The 20788-nt window shown below is 51.2% G+C and overlaps 7 protein-coding genes across 7 annotated transcripts, besides 1 other annotated feature; 4 read left to right on the forward strand and 3 right to left on the reverse strand.

Moving 5' to 3' along the window:
- Positions 1-20788: part of a sequence feature (contig 1.3 1..127977(-1)) that runs on past the window's edge.
- ANIA_00056 (alpha-arrestin artA) lies at positions 1907-3794 on the forward strand. Its single transcript, XM_652568.2, has one exon. The coding sequence runs from the start codon at positions 2204-2206 to the stop codon at positions 3767-3769; it is 1566 nt and encodes a 521-aa protein (XP_657660.1). The 5' UTR covers positions 1907-2203; the 3' UTR covers positions 3770-3794.
- tmpA (integral membrane protein TmpA) lies at positions 4539-6419 on the reverse strand. The gene has a single exon (XM_652567.2). It carries the CDS (start codon positions 6065-6067, stop codon positions 4607-4609), a length of 1461 nt encoding a protein of 486 aa, XP_657659.1. The 5' UTR covers positions 6068-6419; the 3' UTR covers positions 4539-4606.
- On the forward strand, positions 8351-10331 carry afeA (adenylate-forming enzyme AfeA; the record flags this gene model as incomplete). Its single annotated transcript, XM_652566.1, has 3 exons — positions 8351-8611; positions 8787-9889; positions 9944-10331. 3 exons carry the CDS (start codon positions 8351-8353, stop codon positions 10329-10331), a joined length of 1752 nt encoding a protein of 583 aa, XP_657658.1.
- On the reverse strand, positions 13344-14207 carry ANIA_00053 (uncharacterized protein; the record flags this gene model as incomplete). Its single annotated transcript, XM_652565.2, has 1 exon — positions 13344-14207. One exon carries the CDS (start codon positions 14205-14207, stop codon positions 13344-13346), a length of 864 nt encoding a protein of 287 aa, XP_657657.2.
- Positions 14627-15618, forward strand: ANIA_00052 (SDR family NAD(P)-dependent oxidoreductase; the record flags this gene model as incomplete). Its single annotated transcript, XM_652564.2, has 2 exons — positions 14627-14717; positions 14777-15618. Exons 1-2 carry the CDS (start codon positions 14645-14647, stop codon positions 15616-15618), a joined length of 915 nt encoding a protein of 304 aa, XP_657656.2. The 5' UTR covers positions 14627-14644.
- ANIA_00051 (isopenicillin N synthase family dioxygenase) lies at positions 15753-16969 on the reverse strand (the record flags this gene model as incomplete). The annotated part of the gene is made up of 2 exons (XM_652563.2): positions 16796-16969; positions 15753-16730 (listed from the first exon to the last, which is right to left on the reverse strand). The coding sequence occupies exons 1-2, from the start codon at positions 16868-16870 to the stop codon at positions 15753-15755; spliced, it is 1053 nt and encodes a 350-aa protein (XP_657655.2). The 5' UTR covers positions 16871-16969.
- ANIA_00050 (amidohydrolase family protein) lies at positions 17351-18542 on the forward strand (the record flags this gene model as incomplete). The annotated part of the gene is made up of 2 exons (XM_652562.1): positions 17351-18335; positions 18382-18542. 2 exons carry the CDS (start codon positions 17351-17353, stop codon positions 18540-18542), a joined length of 1146 nt encoding a protein of 381 aa, XP_657654.1.

Raw genomic sequence — 20788 nt, forward strand, 5'->3', positions numbered from 1 at the left:
AGGTAATCGGTACGGGACTGGTAGTTTTCATTCGTCAGAATTCCCCAAAAAAGGGACCAGACTTGCGTTGACAGCTGTTGTCTAGACCAGTCTCCATCTGATCTGATATCTTCGTTTACTTCTGTATACCTACACTTCTATACTGACGCCCATGAACGTTATGATGTTTGCTTTTTCTCAGCTGAGGGTCCTGGAGCCAACGGCCAGCGCAAGCGAGGCATGGCCAGCACGCCAACACCCCCGCAACTCGCACTGGCTATTGCGGGGGAGATGGCGTCGACATGCATGAGCGCTATCGATTGAAGGAGGTCTCTTGACAGCCCCGAGGCTTAGCCGAACAAGGAAGTTTGAAGGAGATGGGGCACGCCCCTTCGAGTGTCCGAGCATCAGCAACGGGAATCCGCCCGAGTTCCTTGGAAAAGAGCCGAATTCGAGACGATGTTGTGGAATTTTCTTCTTGACAAGTGCGACACCCGCCTGTTTGTGGGTCTGCTGAGTTTTAGACGCCCATAGCATGATGTTGCTGCACCGGAAAATGTAAAGCTCTTGCCCCTCCTGGCTCTGGCTCTCGTAAAGGATCTTCGACTAGTGCAATTTCGGCAGTGTATTGTATGGTATATGACCGTAATACTGGTAATGAGGTCGAGGGCTGACCAGGGACCTGAATGCGGCCACGTGATGGCTAAATGATCAACGGCAGCTGATCACAGGAACACCAGGATAATGGACGCCATGGTCATGCGAAGACAGCCACCCAGATCCAAAATTCGGATCGTCTATCTCGACCGACTTGAGTAGTCGGTCCCATTCGCCCGCAATATTGTCGGAATGTTTTCGTCAATCTTTTACAACGGTTCTTTCTTGTGGTATCCCAAACATTATAGAAACTACCCCTACTAACCAATCGTACTGAGCAGGAGTTTCCGATTGGAACTAAAAGCACCGGCGGCCGAGTTAGTGGATTCGCCAGTTTATGGCGAACTTATGACACCATTCGAAGATCATTCAGCACAGACAAGAACCCAAGAGACATTTGTCAGGATTCATTAGGAACTACGAACTCGAACCTCAGACACGATGTTGCGCGTGCTTACGAGATTCTAGCTGCCGTTGACGATCAAGCACGCAATGCAATACTGGGGACTGCTGCGATCGCTTCGATCGCTGAAAAGCTCCCTTTCGAGAGTTCTCCAACTAGAGGATTTGTGACTCACCGGCTCGATCGGCTCGTTGCGCACGGCCTTGGGTTGCTGTTGGAACACGGATGCGCTTCCAGAGACCATGCACTGCTTGACTACGTACCGAGACTACGTACTGACGCCTCAGATTTAGCTCGAGCGTCTCCAAGGTCCTGCATCTAAAAGGGCGAATTGACGGTGTACGCATGATTCATACACAGTCGGCGAAATGCTGCGACTATGATCTGTCATAATTGTAGGCGAACATACGTTGGCCAGGGATAGGAGCAGGTGACGGATGAGAGCAGTCTCAATGCGGGTTAGAACAAGAAACGTTGTAGGCTGAGTACTCCCGAGTATAGGAGAAATCGAGCCTTGACTCTGTCGAGATATCTAGAATCTCCTCGGAGCGACGATGCCAAGCCAGAGGCGCCGTCACGTCACGTACGAAACAGACGCAGGAAACAAGGGCCCACTATGATGTCTTTCTTCCAGGCAGCCCCACCAGCGAGTGCTTTTATTGTCCGCTTCAAGGGTGGCTAGACCAGGAAAAATCTGTCCCTGTTACATGTGGAAACCGTAGAGAGAACCATGGCTGAGAAAATTTCATTCGTAGTCAAGCTAGTCAAGTTAGTCGGGCAGAGTCGACAGTCTGTAGATTCAAAGGCAGCGCCTCGCCCGGTTTCTGGTTCATCCAAATTCACTCCAGATCTCTCTGCTTCCTTCCTACGATTGCATACTCCCATAGTCCGCCTGACTCTATACACCCCGCGCCTGCCAGAGCATATTACTACTTACGGCCTCTACTACAGCCTCTACCCAAAGGATTATGCGTGCAACTTCCTACTACATCTCACAGCTCGATCAACACTGCATTGAGTGCTGAAACCCTTTTCAGATAGCACCGCACTGCCTTGGGTGTCTAGTGCCCACCGAGAGAGCTTCTATAGACCTCACTCAATTTAGCTCATCGCCACACATTGTCTCGATCTTGTTTCCAGCCGCTACCGCTGCAAGACGTCGCAATGCCCGGCCGTCTTCTTTCCAGCCTAGTTCGCCCCTCCCTTTCTCACCACTCGATCTTCCCTCACTCCAACTCTTCTTCGTCCTCGTCTGTAAACGAAGTCTCCCAGGCCGCATCTTCCAAGCACTCGCACACTGACAGATCACATTCGCCGGAGCGCCGTCTATCCTTCTCAATGGACCACTTTATCCACACTTACCGGGACCATCACAATAAGGAAAAGCATCGAAAGCACGGACGTTCCTCTCGTTCAAAGGAGCGTGGCAGCCATGAGGAAACGGCAGCTTCAGCTAAACTTGATGTCATCGTGGAATCTCCACCTCTTGTTTGCTATGGAACACCGGCGAACTCTACGGGTGCTTTGTTCTCTGGCCGCCTCAGAATTACCGTACCCGAAGCAACGGGCATGGTCATCCTTGACAAGTTCGATATGCGCTTGATGATTAGAAAGACGACGAAGAAGCCCGTCTCGAGGGACTGCCCCAATTGCGCCTCCAAGACCGAGGAACTGACAAACTGGAACTTCCTGACGGAACCTCTCCACCTTAGGAGCGGTGACCACGACTTCCCTTTCAGTTATCTGTTCCCAGGTAACCTGCCGGCGTCGTGTAATGGTTCCCTGGGACAGATTGAATATTTCCTTCAAGCACACGGACACAATGTGAACGGTGAAGAGTACAATTTTAGAATGCCGCTACACATGCGCCGCGCCATTCTCCCAGGGAACGACAAATCCTCAATTCGTATCTTTCCACCCACCAATCTAACTGGCCGCATCGTCCTCCCATCTGTTGTCCACCCAATTGGGACTTTTCCCGTTCAGATGACCTTGAGCGGTGTCTTGGATAAAGGCGAGGAGACCCAAACGCGTTGGCGGCTACGCAAGATGATGTGGCGGATTGAAGAGCACCAGAAGATTGTCTCAACCGCTTGCCCCAAGCACGCGCACAAGATTGGTGGCGAAGGAAAGGGCGTTCTGCACCAGGAGACGCGGATCATTGGACACAACGAGGAGAAAGATGGCTGGAAGACAGACTTTGATACCGCTGGAGGCGAGATAAGCATGGAATTTGAAGCCAACATTAACCCAACCGCCAACCCGGTGTGTGATCTTGAGGCACCGGGTGGACTGGAGACGAAGCACAATTTGGTCATTGAACTGATTGTTGCGGAGGAATTCTGTCCAAACCGTAACACCAGACTCATCACTCCAACAGGAGCTGCCCGCGTCCTTCGCATGCAGTTTAACCTGCACGTTACGGAGAGAAGCGGGCTCGGTATCAGCTGGGATGAGGAGATGCCGCCAGTATACGAAGACGTTCCCGCTAGCCCTCCCGGATATACCATGCTTGACGGAAGCAGCATCATGGAGGATTACCACGGATCTCCTCTACCGACCCCGGAGTACGAAGAACTAGAGCGAATGGACTCACTTCGACTTGATAACTCATCTACCAACTCTTCCTGCCGTGGACGAAGCCGGCTGACGACCGATGATTTGACGGCCGAACCGGCGGAATTCGAAAGTCGAAACCGAGCGCCATCCGCGGACTCGCATTCGTCATGAACAATTGATTCAATTGATCCGTCATACCTAATAACGGCCGAATGTTTTCGCCTACGAATAAACGAACTTACGAACGCGATGACCAACCAAAAAGAAGATTAAAACCCGCCTTTCAACATCACTACGGAATCGTCTCATTTCCTTTCGAAACTTCTCTCAAGTCGTCTTTCAATGATCCTCTGATACCTGCCTAGAACAACAAAAGTTTTGCCTTTTTCTTCTCAAGTTGACCCTTTGGCGTTCCAAGGTTATCTCTTACATCTGCATTGGGTGGATAAATCAGTTGCGCATGATACCCATCATACTGTATCTGACATGCCTTACTCTCTTTGTTTCTCTTCTCTCTGTTCACTTGCTTTGCTGCAGGTGTTGATCACGAATTACGATATAACTTGCTGTATTGCTCTCTAATAATAATAATAATATCATACCATCTTTACAAACAATTCCTATGTTCTTGTTCTTCAAAACCTAAGAACACTAACTGCGCGGTACCCATTATTCCCCGCTTCATTAGCAAGGTATGCTTGGTCACTGGCGGGGAGTCCGAGCACAATCAACCTGCAGCTGCCTACTACTTGGAGCGCAAATACGAGAACTCTTGTCTATCACTAAGCTGGTGTGGGGGTCTACGTTATCCTAATTCTGACGTCTCCCACTGGTATGTTATAACGCACATTGGCCCCTCACTGAGTCTCACATCTCTGCAACTGATCACTCAAACCTCAAGCAAACATTTATCATTATATTGATTAGCACGCAGATAGCAGAATTCAACTATATATCTCTAAATAATCGTTCCATCGAATCATTACAGCGTAAGTGATGCATCGGAAATCATGAATCAAATATTGGCCCATACGCGGGGATTCCCATCGACTCGAGTTCGTACACAACTTTTTTCGTGACAAATGGATTACTGATAACACATATCGCCTCGGCATCGTGTTCTCGTGCAATCTGCCGAATGACGGGCACCATGTCGAGACGGCCGGATGAATTCGTGTCGATGATGACGGGATTCGGATCCATGCGTCCGACAAGATTGAGGACCTCTTTGCCGTACGTTCGCTTGGGGGCTCGCGTTTGCCAGATCACTCGTAGCGAGGGGCGGTTCTCGTCTCCAAGGAATGAGAGACAGGGCCCGATGCCGGAGCCTGTTGTGACCACGACGACACGCTTGTATACCCGCATTGCGTATGCGAAGCCATAGATCAGCACGCCGCGTTTCCAGAGGTGTGTTGGTTGATCTTTGATTGTGGCGGCGGTCCAGTCGCCGGCTTTGGAGACAAGGCTAGAGAAGCTCTTGCCGTCTCTATCGACGTCCGGGAAGGTGGCGAAGCCGTGCCAATCTTGCAAAGGATGCTTGGAGAGCTGGATGCCCTTGCCGAAGGTGGTGGTTGTGTGAGAGAAGTGGAGCCGCACGGCGTGCGGGGAGAGGTATTCTGGGGTGACTTTGACTTTGCGAAGGAGGAGCCATGGGTGTATGATGGCTAATACAACAAGCATGAGGAACCAGAAAGCTGGCAGCTCGATTAGGAAGCGGCCCATTGGTTTGCCTTCGGCCGCGGAAGCTTCGTCGACGAAGACCATGAGGAGAATGACAAAGAGGGCCACGATGAGCCAGCCGGAGAAGCGGTGCGTGAGCTCGAAATAGTCGTGCCGCTTGAATCGGAAAGTTGGGTAGGCGACGATGATGATCGCAAGCAGCAGCACTAGGATGATGTATGCCAGGACTATCGGCGCTGCTGAGAAAGGAGATGAGCTTCCCGACCAGTACTGTCGGGAGAATTCTCCGATGAAACCCAGATACCAGATTAGAGAGGCAACTCCACATCCGCTATGAACACCCCCATAATGGTACACCTTTGATGCAATTCGGCGGAGCCATAGCGGTGCGGATCTCGGTATCGAGCATACCGTGAAGAAAATGGTGTTGACAACCAAAGGTTGTCTTGCCAGACCACATGCAAGCAAGTTTGCTGCTGCTGCATTGACGAGAGCCAGCAGTTTTCGGTCTGCAACCATGACATAGACGAAGACTCCGATGTTGGCGAGAAACACAAGCGTGAAGAGTCGCCGGTAAATGTTGAGGAATGTATACCGGATTGGAGAAATCAATCTTCTTGCCGTGCTTTGAGCCTCAAGATCAAAAGAAGGCTCATCGGGTAACATCAGCTCGGAAACATCTTTGATGATGCATTTCTCAATGTTCACGAAGCTGGTTTCGCTTGGGCTCTCTGGGACGCACACTGCCGTTGGCGGCCTGGTGACGATAACCTCTTCGGGCTGAGACATGGCTCTTGAATGTTTCGAGAGCTACACCTCGAGTCAACAGAGGATATATGGGTCGTATGGTGTAGCAGTGAAATGGGTGAGGTAAGTGGTGAAGAGCAGCGATGTGTGGCTTGCACTCATACACTAGAATACAGGACCAAGCCAACCATTGGGATGTCTGGCGTTCCATGCAGGATGCATGAGTCTTTTGAATGCATAGCGCCATCTGGTTTAGCTAACGAGACATTTCCCAGAGGGTTGGCCTGCATCGGGCTTTCCAGCCGTGCCCTAGGCCCATCGTTCCTCTTTGCAACCTGGGGTCCACATTAGACGGTCCACTATGACACCGTCCTTATCTCTCAAGGTTTTTTTTTTTCCCCCGCGCAACGAGACAGGAAAAAGGAAACTATTGTTCTTGGATCCGAGGTCAGACAGCCAAAGTGGTCGTAGATCCCAAGCGTTCGAATTTCATGTGCATCCGCGTGGCACCTCAACGGAACCTTACCCGCCAAGTAAGGCACTATATGGTTACCAATAACGTGCAACACACAAGATACCCTACTGTACTTGTCTCGATCCTTCTTTCTCCAGATACGGAATACCGTAGGACCAATTGGCAACAAAGAAGGAAGTGTCGCCGACCCGCTTGGTTGTCTGGTGTCGTCCTGCGCAAATGCCGGCCAAGTTGAGCGGACGAGATGGCCTTTCAACCGGTTGGTGCGGCAGGCAGCCCAGCTCAACGGGAGAGATCGACGTCGATAGAATCTACACCACGAGAAACCAAGGCGTTCGCCACAAGTCCATGGCGTTCGTCCGTCCTGCCCCACAAAAGACACCGTCGAAGGCAGAAAGTCGATCGGATACTCCGAACTCCAGCTAGCAGCGCAAAATCATGCAGACGAGGACAGTCAAGAACCGAGGAGCGCGAAGAGCCGTGGAGTTGAGTTACATTTCCCTGGATTCTGGACTCTGAAGCATGGCTTACGGAGTAAACAACAAATGCAGTGTTACGCTACGGACTCGCGGAGCCCACACACCCGACTTTTTGGCCTTAACAGAGGCTGTTATTGGCAGGATTCGGGCGAGACAGACTGTCTGGACTTGGTACCCTGATGGTCTTGGTTAGTGAAGCGGATGCCGGCCAGATATGGATAGCGTCGAAATGCTTTGATCAACCGCAGATCAATGCAATTGTCACCTGCTGGGCCGCTTTATCCTTGTTGAATTTTTGCGTGAGCGGGGTCCTGCGCAGGACGGATGCTCCAACAAAGTGCACCAAATACGGCGCGTGTGTTGTTTTTTGCGGACGATGATCCATCAAGCCAAGCGCAAGGTTTTCTAGCAAGCCGCGCAGATGCCCCAGTGCCGGGAAGGAGCGCATGTGCATTATCAGGAATTGAGCAGGTGCAGGCGGGTCCTATACCTCGTTACCTACTTACTCTGCAGGAAACCCTTGAAGTCCAAGTGCCCGGCTTACAGTCTGCTCTATTGCCTGTCAGCCTCGGGATAGATCTTTCCCCGGTGCCCAGGAGAGCGACTATTGAAAAAGTGTCAACTTGTCAAGAGCTCTATCAGCTTGCTTGCCCACATAAGAAGTGGAGGAGCGGGCTGGAAAGACGGATCTGAGCCAGAGGAAGCGAACCAATGGGGCGATCTCGATGCATCGGTCGAAGCACCCTCTGCCCAAAGCGCTGGAATCCTTGCTCGGATGGGGATTGGAAGGAGACTGGAGAGACTCCAGCATGGCTGGGGTCAGAGTGGAGCGTGTTCTCAGTAGTGTGAGCCGGTCCTTTTTAGTGACTCCACCATGCGATCTGAAGATGCCGAGACGGAATCGAAGCGGTCACCGACTGCGATCTCGCGATTAGACGCAAGCCTCGTCTGTGGATCAGAACCAAGATCAGCAGCCCAAGTTTAGCGGCGATTGGATTTGGCTTGAGCGAACTTGTTTCGACTCTTCGGCGCTTGAACTGCTGCTCATGCTCCGTATGTTCTTGAACGCAAGCAAGTTGGCGAATGAGGGCCTGCGCCGCGCGCCAAAGCAAATTACGAAATGCAAAATTCCAAATCATATCACCAGGAAACTGGAATTACTCCCACCAAGAGCCCTATCTATAGGATGGGAGATTCCTACAGCTGCAGTATGCGAACTATTTATCACCCGGTGCTTCCCTTCGCCTGAGGAGCATTCCGTCCTCCTTTGACGCTTTTCCTCTCATCCTCCAAGCATTAATCCACTACTATTGCCAACTTCTGCTCTGACCAACGCCTAGCCCTGACTAATTATTCGACGAACTCATGAGAATGGGTCTGTGGGAGTCGTCCCTAGCACGACCTCAGTATGGTGACAATGCCAATGAGCAGGTATACACCGACCTGTTGACCTTCTGCTTCCGCGGCCCTGTGCCATACGATGAAGAACAGCCATTGTTTATTGACGCAGAAGCCCCCTCGCGAGCCTTCAGTGCCCGGCAATTCAGGATCCTCGTGCGGACCCTCATTACCGGACTGAAAGCCCATCATGTGCAAAGGGGCGATTGTGTGCTGGTCCACTTGGGGAACAATGTAAGTTGAGCTAAGAGGTACTAACCCTGCCTCGCCAACCCGCCGATGTTTTCGAGAAGCCAATTCCACGCCGGCCTCGTGCCGGCCTTTCCCTCGTGTACATCTTTCATTATTTTTGCTCGATCTCTTTCCCCTTTTAGTATGTTGATGGCTGACCGAGTTTTTCCCGGTGCAGATCATATACCCCGCACTGTTTTTCAGCGTAATTGGTGCCGGCGGCGTGTTTATGGGATCGAATGCACGGAGTCAGCCTCAGGAACTCGAGCACCTCGTTTCGTTAGCTGAGCCAAAGATTATCATTACGAATCGCGAAGCGCTACCGACAGTCCTCAATGTCTCCACAAGCAAGGGCATGCTCCCCAGCCAAGTGTGCCTACTGGACGATGCCGCAACAGAACACATTGATCAACTAGTCGGATCCGGCACAGCGCCGTACCTTGATAGTGGAGATGAGAGCTATCTGAATTTCGCGCAGCTCCTCGGTTACGGCGAGAACGACTGGATTACGTTTAACGATGAGATGATCGCAAAGTCTACACCGGCCGCGATGTTCTCCACCAGTGGCACCGGAGGGCTACCAAAAGCCGCGGTATTATCGCACCACGCAATTGTGTGCCAACACCTCACCATTTCCTACGATGTGCCCTATGCGGTTCGTCGATTAATGTCGCTGCCCATGTTCCATCTTTTTGGTGCTCTATGGACGCACATTTTCCCAGTCCGGTATGGCCAGCCGCTATACGTCCTTTCCCGTTTTGAGATTAGCCGGTTCGTCGCAGCTGTGTATCAGTACCAAATCACGGAGACATACATGGTACCCGCCATGATCCATGCTTTTAATCGCTGCACACTGCCACTCGCGGATTATTTCGGATCCCTACGCTATGTCGGCGTCGCCGGCGCGCCAATTGACGGGGCGTCAATGCAGCAATTCCGCGAATTCCTGCCGCTCGACGCCGACGCGTCTCAGCTCTGGGGCATGACAGAGGTAGGAGTAGTTTTCCAAAATCGGTACGGCGAGCCAGGAAACGCAGCTAGTATTGGCAGACTCCAGCCTGGATACGAAATCCGCCTTGTCGGCGCTGATGGTAACCTGGTCGCGGACGACAATAAGCCTGGGGAGCTGTATGTGCGCGGTCCCGGCTTGCTTACATGCTACCGGGGACGGGATGACGCCAAAGATTCACAGGGTTGGTTCCGCACTGGAGACGTGGCATATGTAAACGATGGACTATATTACATTGTTGGGCGAACCAAGGAGCTTATCAAAGTTCGAGGGTGCGCACCCCCCGACTTCATACGTATGTTACACTTTACTAACAGCAATTGCAGATGGCAGGTCGCCCCCGCAGAACTCGAATCGATCCTCCTCAAACATCCTGGAATTGAGGATGCCGCCGTGACGGGCGTAACTTCGAAAGACGGCAGCACAGAGGTTCCCCGCGCCTTCGTCGTCCGATCAAAGACGCTGTCGGGAGCGCGCCTGACCTCGCAGGAAGTCTACCTCTTCTGTCGCCGCCAATTAGCTTCCTACAAAGCCCTTGATGGAGGCATTATCTTTGTCGAAGAGATCCCACGTACGGCAAGCGGGAAGATCCAGCGCTTCAAGCTCACTCAGATGAACACATACCGGGAGATTGTTAGTTCTCTGCTTGCTCGGTTTCGCGGCGCGAGTCTACAGAGCGTGGGAATTATGCATGGAGGGCGTATTGCCGTATGATACGACGCTGGTTTTCGTCATTTCCAGTATGAATTTACGACCGCCACGCACTGATTTGACAAAACTTGTTCAACTTGGAGTTCGCTTCGTCCGTTCCTTAACAATCTGCATGGCGCATCTAGTTTTTCACTACTGCCGGGCTTTGACGTATGCTTTTGCTGGGCCTTTTTTGCTTTTTTGCGCGCTACGACCGGCGTCTTTTGGTGATTGGGAGTTGGAGATTCTATCTGAGATTAATTATTTTTGGGATTATGCCTCATTCCTTGATAAGATTTGCGCCTTTTGCGTTATTTTCTGCGACTATGATAGCGCTTCTTTTTGATTTGCTCCCAATTATTCCCCTCGTTCTGGCGCTTGCATCACAGTTTCGGATTGATCGCTTGAAAAAAGCTTTCAGTGTCATTAGTTCACGCTCCCTCGATACCAACTACAATACCCATTGTTCTAAGTCTGCATGCACCATGCTGCTTTTGGAAGGCAGGCTCTGTGGATCACGCCATAAACATGAAGATTACTACGCCAGTCTTGCATTTTACCGCTCCAGGGCCATAAAACGAACCGAAACCGACCTTGATCTCGGCATAGTCGAGTCATGCGCCAAAACTGGTAGGCTCGACTCATCGCCCCGTCCTAACTAAGTCGGTTCTTTCCAATTCAGTGTGTTTTAAGTGGCTCCACGTAGTCTCGTAAACCTGATGCCTGCATAGCAAGACAGCCAGGCACTTGGGTCCATGACCTAAGCTTACCCTACCCCTTACCATGGGCCGGATAGTATCTGTACTCTGTACCTAGCTGGAGCCTAATAAATTGAAGATTACGGCCCATATGCACACGTACGCAATCACTAATAATAGGCTTGCAGTCGCTGCTGGCGCTGCTGGTGCTATTGTTAGGCTTACCGCTTGAAGCTCACTTACGATTACAAGGCTCCTTTCCGCGCGGGGTGTAACAGCCGATATACCTCACGGCCATTAAGTGCGTAGTCAGAACCAGGGGGCTTAAGGGGCCCCTAAGCTGATATGCTATACTTGGCAAATTCCCAGCCAAGCCCGGCCTTTGTTTTAGTCCGCACAGGCCGGTGTACTCTATCGATTCCGCGAGGTAGTACATAACATGTAGTGGTGATTTGCGGTACATGCAGCTTACCAAGCATAAGCATTCTGTAAGCCCACAGACGGCACGCAGTATTAGTGGTATTTCTGAATATGCTACGGAGCAGATCTTCCGCGTCTGGTAGCATCTGGGCTCTGGACAAATGACAATAGTTGATTTCGAAAAAGGAATAAATGATCAGCACTACGGGCGAGGATCGAAAGTCAATTCCAAGACCTACAATCGTCGCTGCAATGTATTCCGTGGTCCGGCTCTCCTATCAATCCTGCGGTCTACCAGGAAAAACACGCTGTAAAACGAGCTTGACGCGCACGATTCAATATTATGGTGTCTTATTGCTGGGAGTTGGAACAGGAGACGGGATATTTACAATGGGGGCGTGCTGGGCCCACTCCATAAACTAGCAGAAGGTGCGGTCCGCGGGAAGGCCCTCCGCTCTCCGTACTTTGGAGTCACAGCCGTAATGACGGCAATCAGCCGAACCGTCCGAAAATGCAGCTTTGTAGGATAGCTGTAACCTGTTTGCGGTTCGAGTTATCAATCGTGGTTTCGGGGTTTGACGGAGAAGCAGTGGTGTCTTGTCCCGAGGTGTGGTGCAGATGCGTGATTGGACGATACTAGAGCACCCGATTCAATAGTCGGATTGGGGGCCGAGACTCGCTCCACAATCCGGCGCTTGAAGTCGAACTGTCGAGAACTTACAACGTAGCCGAGGTATAATGTTGATTTGGTGGGAAGCAGTGTTGTGCAATTTGTCCTGAAGTGCTCTTGATGGGAGTAGATCTCTACATAGTGAGGGAAATGAAGCATAGTCTAATTCTGATGCAGGCTGTCATCCCGCTGGTAATCAGGCTCGGGAGGAGAATCAGGCCGGCGGGTGAACAGAGGCATGGGTCATGGAGACCCCGATGTCCAGACGGGATCTCGCTGCAGTTGCGGGGCTCTTGTCTCCTCAACCACGCTGATCAGCAAAGTATACGATCGGCGACGGCAAAATCCTATGTCACTAGTCGCATGGCCCAAGCGTCGTAGCAACCTCGTTGATCGTAGACTCAAAGCCGACAAGGGAAGGTTCAAGAAACCATGGCCATCGCGAGACAATGGATGCCGGGTGGGCTGCAATTCGGTGTAGATGAGGATACGTCGTGTGACTTGGGCTTCAAGCTAGACTCCAAGATCGACCTGGACAATCCTTCGTGTTCCTGTTCGTACAGTACAGTCGATATTGGTAATAGATCAGCAAACCTGGGTTTCCTGGGAGGGTTCTGGGAGTGAGGTTTGAGGTTTTCTTGTCCAGCAAGTTGCATGGTATAACCATTAGGCTCACGATAGATCCCGGATTTCCAAACTTTTCGGCCATGGCCGGAACCTAGCAAGCGACCTGAGCAACGTTGCACCACCAGAATCAGGGCCCTCGAGTCAGTACCGCGGCATGAACGCCATGGTGGCGTCTAGCGAGGATCCTGGCATTTCCAGGATATGAATCCTGATGGAATTCCTGGGACGGTATGCTCCACGCATTGACTCAAGGATGCTGCACGTTTAAAACACCTAGAACTTAGGTATCCATCACGAAGACCGAAAATGACGATTAGTCGACGGTGTATGTAGGTTCTCGCACCTATCACTTGCGTTGTAATACCTTACTCGGGGAGTGGTGGGCTAACGTAGACGTGGTAGATTAAATGGCTGAGACAGGATGAGGCATTGGTAGGCTGCTCGAGGATTGGCAGGCGACGGGGTGGCGATGCGCAGGCTAACGCTTTTACTCTAGAATTCAGATTGAACAAGTATCAAGTACCGATTCAGACCGAATTGCTGCGTGCAACTGCTGGCAATGCGTCGATCTAGTCCGATTCTGGCCGTCCAGCCCGAGTGTCTGTGATTTAGATCTGTGACCTAGATGATGCCATATCCTTTCCACCAAACACCCCACACCAACGGTCCCAATGCCCCAAGAGCAGCCGCTCCTACGGGAATCTCCAGAATGCACCAAACCCACAATGTCCCGATAGCTGGCGCGTGCTTCATAACGGCATAGTAAGAATCCTCGTTCGTCATGGCCATCAGTTTGTTCCCGAGTATGACGGCCCCCGGAAGAAAAACGAGAGTCTTTAGAGACGGCGGGAAGAGCAGTTTGCGCAGAAAAGCAAAGGAGAGTTTGTCTGGGTGCCACGGGAAGAGCGATATGACCTCAGAATCCGCTTGATTTCGGCGGAAATTCACGATGTGCCCATGCGCGAGATGAATGAGGAGGGTGAGCATCGGGAACGCAACGAAGCCAGAGTTGCGGAAGAGGGCTGGAAGATTAATGCTCTGTGCATACTGATGGGCAGCAAGATAACCCAGTGTTAGATGCAAGACGGTCAAGGGGAATGAAAGCAAAATTGTATCGATGAGAGGTGGAAGACGATCATCTTCCGAAGCCTCATCCGTCGTGCTATCTTCAGAGGAATGTTCTTCTTGTCCAGTTCCGCTGCTCGAGTGATTGACCTCATCGAAAGGAGAAATCTCGCCCGTCCTGGGGTCGATTGTCACATACTTGGTTTCGACATTTTCCTTCGAACCTGATGAGTTCAATCTCCCTTCAAGCTCGCCTTGCCTTTCTGCGATCAGATCCACCAAAGTCTTTCCTTTTTTCTGACCGCTTAAAGCATCGGTTTCCGGGGGTCGAGCGAGCGGGATTGAAGATGGATCGAAAGAGTCTGTTCGCGAGGCGGCAGCTGCAGCTCGTCGCTGTTTTCTGTTCCGAGTGGTGTCCATTGCAATACAGCTAGACAGGATGTGGTGTGGAAAGCGTGTCGTGTGTTGAGCGATGATGTGAAGGCTCGAGTTGGTAAGGAGAATCGGACAGAAGTCCCGATCGGAGATAAGCGGAGGTAACGAACTATCTTACCGAGCCTAATAGTTCAGGCCTCCGAGTGTTTTGGCGCAGTACTCTGCAGGTACAAATAGATCATCATTGTCCAATGCCCGTTACAGAGACTAGCAACAATAGCCCAGGGGATAACCACGCTGGGAAACAGGAAGAATGCATTGAGCCACTGTTGGACCCAAACCGCTCTGCAAGCTGTCATCGTGATGATGCATTGCGGAGTTACCCCGAGTAACCCCGCCCAGGAAGGTGTATAAATAAGAGTCCAATCTCTTGCTTTTCGCTTCATTTCTTCTCCTTCCACGAATACCGCTATCTTGTCAGTATGTCGCACTTAGAAGCCTCAAATCTTTACAAAATCAATGGCCTCGTCGCTGTAATAACCGGCGGAGGGAGCGGTACAACCCCTCCTCCCCCCTCCCCTCATCTTCAAGACCAAATGGCTTATAAACTCCAGGCCTCGGGCGCACAATGGCCCTGACGCTAGCTACGAACGGCGCATCCAAGGTTTTTATCATAGGACGCCGTGAAGACTCCCTCCGCGAAACCGTCTCCCTCGCCCCCGACTCCGCCAAACAAAACATCATCCCCGTCCCGGCGGATGTGACATCCCAGGAATCTCTACAGTCTGCATATGAGACAATCGCCGCCCAAACAGGATATGTCGACCTCCTAATCGCCAACTCTGGGATAGTAGGCCCACCTGCTATCATCAAACGTAAGGACGATGGGTCTCTTCTCCCCATCTCCGAGCTCAAGGACTATCTCTGGAACATCCCAATGGCGGAGTTTACCAAGGTCTTTGAGGTGAACACCACAGGCGCGTACTACACCGCCATCGCCTTCCTACCTCTCCTAGATGCGGCGAATAAACGCCGTCCTGCGCCAGAGAAGAATAAGCTGTCCCCGCCGCTGGCTCAGATTATCATGACCTCGAGTATTGCTGGGTATTCACGGCAGGTTCCATTGGATTTCGCGTATAATCTGTCCAAGGGCGCTGTGAATCATCTGGTTAAGGCGCTCTCGACGAGTCTAACCGAGTACGGGATTAGGGTTAATGGGATTGCGCCTGGACTGTTTTACTCGGAGATATCGGTGGGAGCCAACTTTGAGCCTGGGGATAAGGGTGTCTCAGATGGGTCATTCCAGCCGGATAAGATCCCCATGACTAGGGCTGGGGGTGAGGAGGATATTGCGGGGTTGGTACTTTGGATGGCAGGTGCTTCGGGAGGTTATTTGAATGGCAATATCACGGTTATTGATGGGGGAAGGCTGAGTGTTTTGCGATCTTCATATTGATTATGTACTCAGAAAGCGAGGATGTAAAGATGCGACGCTACATGTGTCGTTTATTCTCTGATAGTCAAAATGGTCTGGACACGAGAAAATGAAAAGGAATGCACAGAGCCGAGGCGAGTAAAGGGTTTCAACTGTTAGTACGTCGCAGAGAGACGCTGCACTAGGTAATCTCCTGATGTGATTCCGGGGTATTTTGCCTTGCTAAGGCCCTCCCCTTCGCCATATGTCCCGGGGATAGCCTCGATGAATTTGTCCATGTTAGGGTTGCAGAAGTACGCAACGCTGTATCGCTCTGGGTACATATCAGTGTCATCATCCTCCGCGCCAGGCACTTTCGGCGGCTCAATAACCCTATGCTTCGTGCTCTTGATCGTGTCGTTCGACCACCTTGCTAGCAAATCACCTGCATTGATAACTACCGTATCAGGGAATGGCGTCACATCAACCCATGTCCCCTCAGGACTCCTCGCCTGCAGGCCACCTCGTCGATCTTGAAAAAGAAGTGTAATGGACCCGTAATCACTATGTTCCGCAGCTCTGACCTGTCCAGGATTCTTCTTGAAGACATCCTTATGCACAGCCGGGTAATGCAGCAGACGCAAGTTATTATCGCCCTTGTCCACGTACTCATCGAAAAAATGCACGGGTAAATTCATCCCCAACGCAATAGCCTGCATGACTTTAATATGCAGCTCCTTGCACATCTCAAAGAACTCAAGCATGACGTTTTTGAAGTCTTTGCCCTCTTCGTCAAGCTGATCCGGCCAACGGTTTGGGAGACCTTCCACGCCCTCGCGGCCAATTTCCATGCTCTCTTTGATATCTGGGACCGTGCGGTCTGCCTGGTCATCAACCGTACTTAGCTTCTCCCGGCCCGTGCGGACGTAACCACGGTTTGCCTGCGGGGTTGTCCAGCCTAATGTGTCTTTTTGGTCTTGGGGTCTGCCGAAGAAGGATGCAGAGGACTTGAATACTCGGGATGTTACCGATGGCGGTATGCCATGATTTTTCAGGTAAAGGAATCCGGACGTCTTGAAGGCATGGACGACGGACATGGCCACGGCGTGCTTGTCAGCTGGAGTGCCGTTTCGGAAGGGAGCGAAGTTGATAATCTGTCGTCTTTAGTTTCCAGTTTAACTGCGATGACAGGGAATGAACCGGGTCTGAGGCACCATACAGGAATGACCAGACCGTCTTTCGATACCGTCTCGGTAATCGGATAACAAGCTTGAACGGGCATATTGCCTTCCATGGTACGGAGATAATGGATTAATGGTATGTGAGAGATTTGTTAGACAGATATTCAAAGATTACGCGGTAGAACAGAGTAAAAGACCTGGGGTAAAAGCTGCAGAAAAACGAAAAGGTGATAAGGAAATGGATGGAGGAGGCCGGGGAGCGGGGAAGTCCGTCAAATATATCATCACCGCAGACCGGGGTCGATATCACAATTCCTACCTAATTCTGCACCTAATTTGTTGCGAGGTACTAGGAAGATAGGCTGTAGATAACTGCAAAGATAGAAGATAGTGTTATCTCTGTAAGGCCGTTTAGTGATAACGTTGGGGGCCGCAACTTTCGGGGTAGTTCTAGTAGGACTAGATATGCCCCGCATAATGCACCCTTCAACCTCTCTTACCTTCAGTTCAAGTATTGTTCCTCTTCTTCCACTCTCCCTTTTTCTCTCCCTATCCCTCTCTTTGGTTGGTATTGAGTCTAACCGACCGCCATCATGCCTCTCATCGTCGACGTCCACACACATGTCTACCCCCCAGCATACATGCAGATGCTACGAAGCCGCAAAACAGTCCCCTATGTGCACGATCCTTCCAATAATCGAGATCCCCGCCTGATTATTCTCTCCTCAGATGATGACGCCTCCATCCCGCTCGACCAGCGTGGTCGCCCAGTCGATTCCTCCTACTGGGATATCAATGTGAAGCTATCATTCATGCGTCAACACGGTATAAACTGCAGCGTTATCTCCCTCGCCAATCCCTGGCTAGACTTTGTGGAGCCGGCTGAAGCCCAGATGTGGGCGGAGAGGATCAATGACGATCTGGAAAAGACCTGTGCGACTGTGAACAAGGCCGCGGATCCGGGGAATACTTTGACTCTCGACCAGAAGGAAACCTTGTTCGCATTCGGTGCATTGCCGTTGAGTGCACCGAGTTCCGAATCTGTTGTTGCTGAGATTAAACGGCTCAAGACGCTCGAGCATTTAAGGGGCGTGATCATGGGGACCTCAGGGCTGGGCAAGGGATTGGATGACGCAAGGCTTGATCCGGTTTGGGAGGCGCTACAGGAAACAGATATGCTAATGTTTCTGCATCCGCATTATGGGTTACCAGAAGAGGCTTATGGTGGACCTGAGACGACGGGTCGGTATGGCCATGTACTTCCGCTGGCGTTAGGGTTCCCACTTGAGACGACGATTGCGGTAACGCGGATGCTGCTATCGGGTGTCTTTGATCGCTTTCCGCGATTGAAAATTCTCCTGGCTCATTCGGGTGGCACGCTTCCTTTCCTCGCTGGGCGAATTGAGAGCTGTATTCTCCATGAGCGCAAGTTTATCTCTGGCGGTGGTGATGTGCAGGGACCACAGAGGAGTGTGTGGGATGTGCTCAAGACAAATATTTATTTGGACGCGGTAGTATATGGCAAGCCTGGCTTGGAGGCGGCTATGACTGCGTCGGGCTCCGATCGTCTTCTTTTTGGTACGTCTGTTCTTCGGGCTTCATTTATATACTGACAGGCTTATAGGGACGGATCATCCATTCTTCCCTCCCTTGGACTCGAAGGATAACAGCTGGCCGAGCGTGACGACCAACTACCAAGCAATCCATGCGACTTTCGACACTAACTCTAAGACAGTGGCAGATGTACTGGGAGGTAACGCTGCTCGCATTCTAAATCTGAAATGAAACTGCTGGGTATAGTATACTCTAGCTGCAATACATCCACAAACGTAGCAGAAGACTCCCATATGTGCCTCGCACGTAGATATACCATGAGTAAGACGCAAAAATAGAACATCTTATTATATATGCTGGGAAGCTTCTACGTCATGAAGATTGATTTTCGTTAACGTTTCCCAGCCTAGAAGTTGCCAGAGCTCTTGTATGTACCACTCGGAAACTGATATCTCGGAAAGGTGATGGTCCTCCAGGAGTTTCCTGATGTTGGAACTTTTTGGAGCAGCTGGCCGCTCCAATGTCTGTTCGACTCCTGAATTGGCACCAAAAATCGCCTGAACAAGGGTATTCTGGAGCCGTGCCTTGATTCTGGAAAGTAACTGAACATCAGGCGGGTCCTCAAGTGGTGCAGATAATGACGTTTGGTGTTTATCAAGGACGGCCAGAGCCCCTCGAACCAGACACACCAGATACTTGGATTCAGCCTGTGCAACCCCGAGTGCCTTGCCATCAACCTCGGCGTCTAGCAATCCAGCAGGGAGTGGCAGCTTGTCAGGGTCCATTCGAAGGTTAGGCCGTAGCTGTAGGTCCTGGAAGACGAACAGAGTTAGAATCTTCCCAGCACGATTTAGCAGTATGTGAAGAAATCCTTCTAATAGCCGTCTATGTTCGGGACATTTTAGGTCGAGCGACGTGACAAAGCGGCTCAGTATTGATGCCAACTGTGTTGGGCAGTCGTCTCCGATATGAGAGCGGCTATCTGGTTCATTGGTTGACTTTGTTTGCATCCTTGTCACGCTCCTGGTCTGGATTGAGTGCTCTTGGTACTCTATCCTCACCGGGACTGCGTGTGCATTGCAATACCTCTCCAGGCAGTTCATGATCGCTGCATACAGGGAAACGATGTGGTAGGTGAGTAGTCCAGTCTCACTTTCTGAGCCACGGGTTCCAGGAACTTTTCCGATCGCTCTGAAAAGAAGATGGGTGGCGGACTCGACGCCACACAAAACCAAGCTGAGGTGTGATAGTTGAGGCTCTTTCAGGACTCCGTTCCTTGACCTGACTCCCGACGGATTATTGGGAACCACGCTCACAAGCTCGTTCTCACAGGTCTTACACAGAGCGACTGCGGCTCGGACAATACTTGTACGATCTCGATTTCTCTGTAGGGACTTATGTAGGACATAGGATTGCCTCACAAATGGAGTGGTAGCTGACCAGAAGTCAAAACGTCAGTAGAAAACCAGGATATGCCACGGGGCTTACTTACGATCCCTAAGCCTCTCTGGCTGTCCATGTATATTGACAGGCAGAGAGTGAACATCTACATTAGGTGAGTGCTCCTTCGGGTACGGTAGTGGTTTGAGGCGTTTCCGTGAAGCCTGGTCGCTAGTGACCGCGCGCTTCAACGAATCCCGCGCAGACACTGATGCACTGGGCGTTATTTCACCCAAAGCATTTTCCCGGGTCCGCAGTTTCCCCACAAGCTCCTCATTGCGCTGCTCAAGCTCAAAAATGCGGTCCAGTAATGTGCTTTTCTCAGCCTCTGACTTCTCGTACGCTTGCTTCCAGAATGACACGCTGTCGAAGAACTTTTGGGGAGACTGGAAGATATCTGCAGTCGTGGAAGCTTTAATAGACTCTCGGCATTGCAGGATAAACTCTGCTACCTGTTTAACAACGATTTTGCGGGAGAACGGATAATGGTTATACCTTTGGTCCCTAGACCTGCCGGTTTCAATTTGACAATAGCTAGAGCGAGAGCTATCTGTGAAGGAAAGGGAGAATGCTGGCTTCCCAATGCCATTCTCAAGGTACTCGGTCCGCTGGCCTACCAGGGTGGATCCCGATACGGCAGCCCAGAAGGTGAAGACGAGTTGTAGAAGGCTTGATGATTATTCATACGCAAAAACGACGGTTGGACCTTCCAGGGTTCACAGTTAGCTGAGGTAGAGGTCACTCCTGGCCATCGGCTATGAAGCTTTTCGCGGCGTCCTACCTTGCCAGCTTCATCTGCCTTAGTGTCACTGAAATCACTCACCTTGTATACTTTGAGTGCATTCGATAAAAATCTTTGCAAACTCTCAAGAAGCTCAAAACGGGTGATAAGATGAATGATCGCTGAGAGAGAAAGAGAGGAAGAAGAAGAGGAGGAGGAGGAGGAGGAGGAGGAGGAGGAGGAGGAGGAGGAGGCCGACGCGCAGCTGACCTTCTTACTCTACCTCGACTGCCTTAGCTTCTTACTCCAATAAACT

This window comes from Aspergillus nidulans, chromosome VIII (assembly GCF_000011425.1).
Source record: "Aspergillus nidulans FGSC A4 chromosome VIII".
Lineage (NCBI taxonomy): Eukaryota > Fungi > Ascomycota > Eurotiomycetes > Eurotiales > Aspergillaceae > Aspergillus > Aspergillus nidulans.

Bases quoted from the DNA above. Each gene is read 5' to 3' on its own strand.
- ANIA_00056 (XM_652568.2), top strand. From the start codon at position 2,204: ATGCCCGGCCGTCTTCTTTCCAGCCTAGTTCGCCCCTCCCTTTCTCAC.
- tmpA (XM_652567.2), bottom strand. From the start codon at position 6,067: ATGTCTCAGCCCGAAGAGGTTATCGTCACCAGGCCGCCAACGGCAGTG.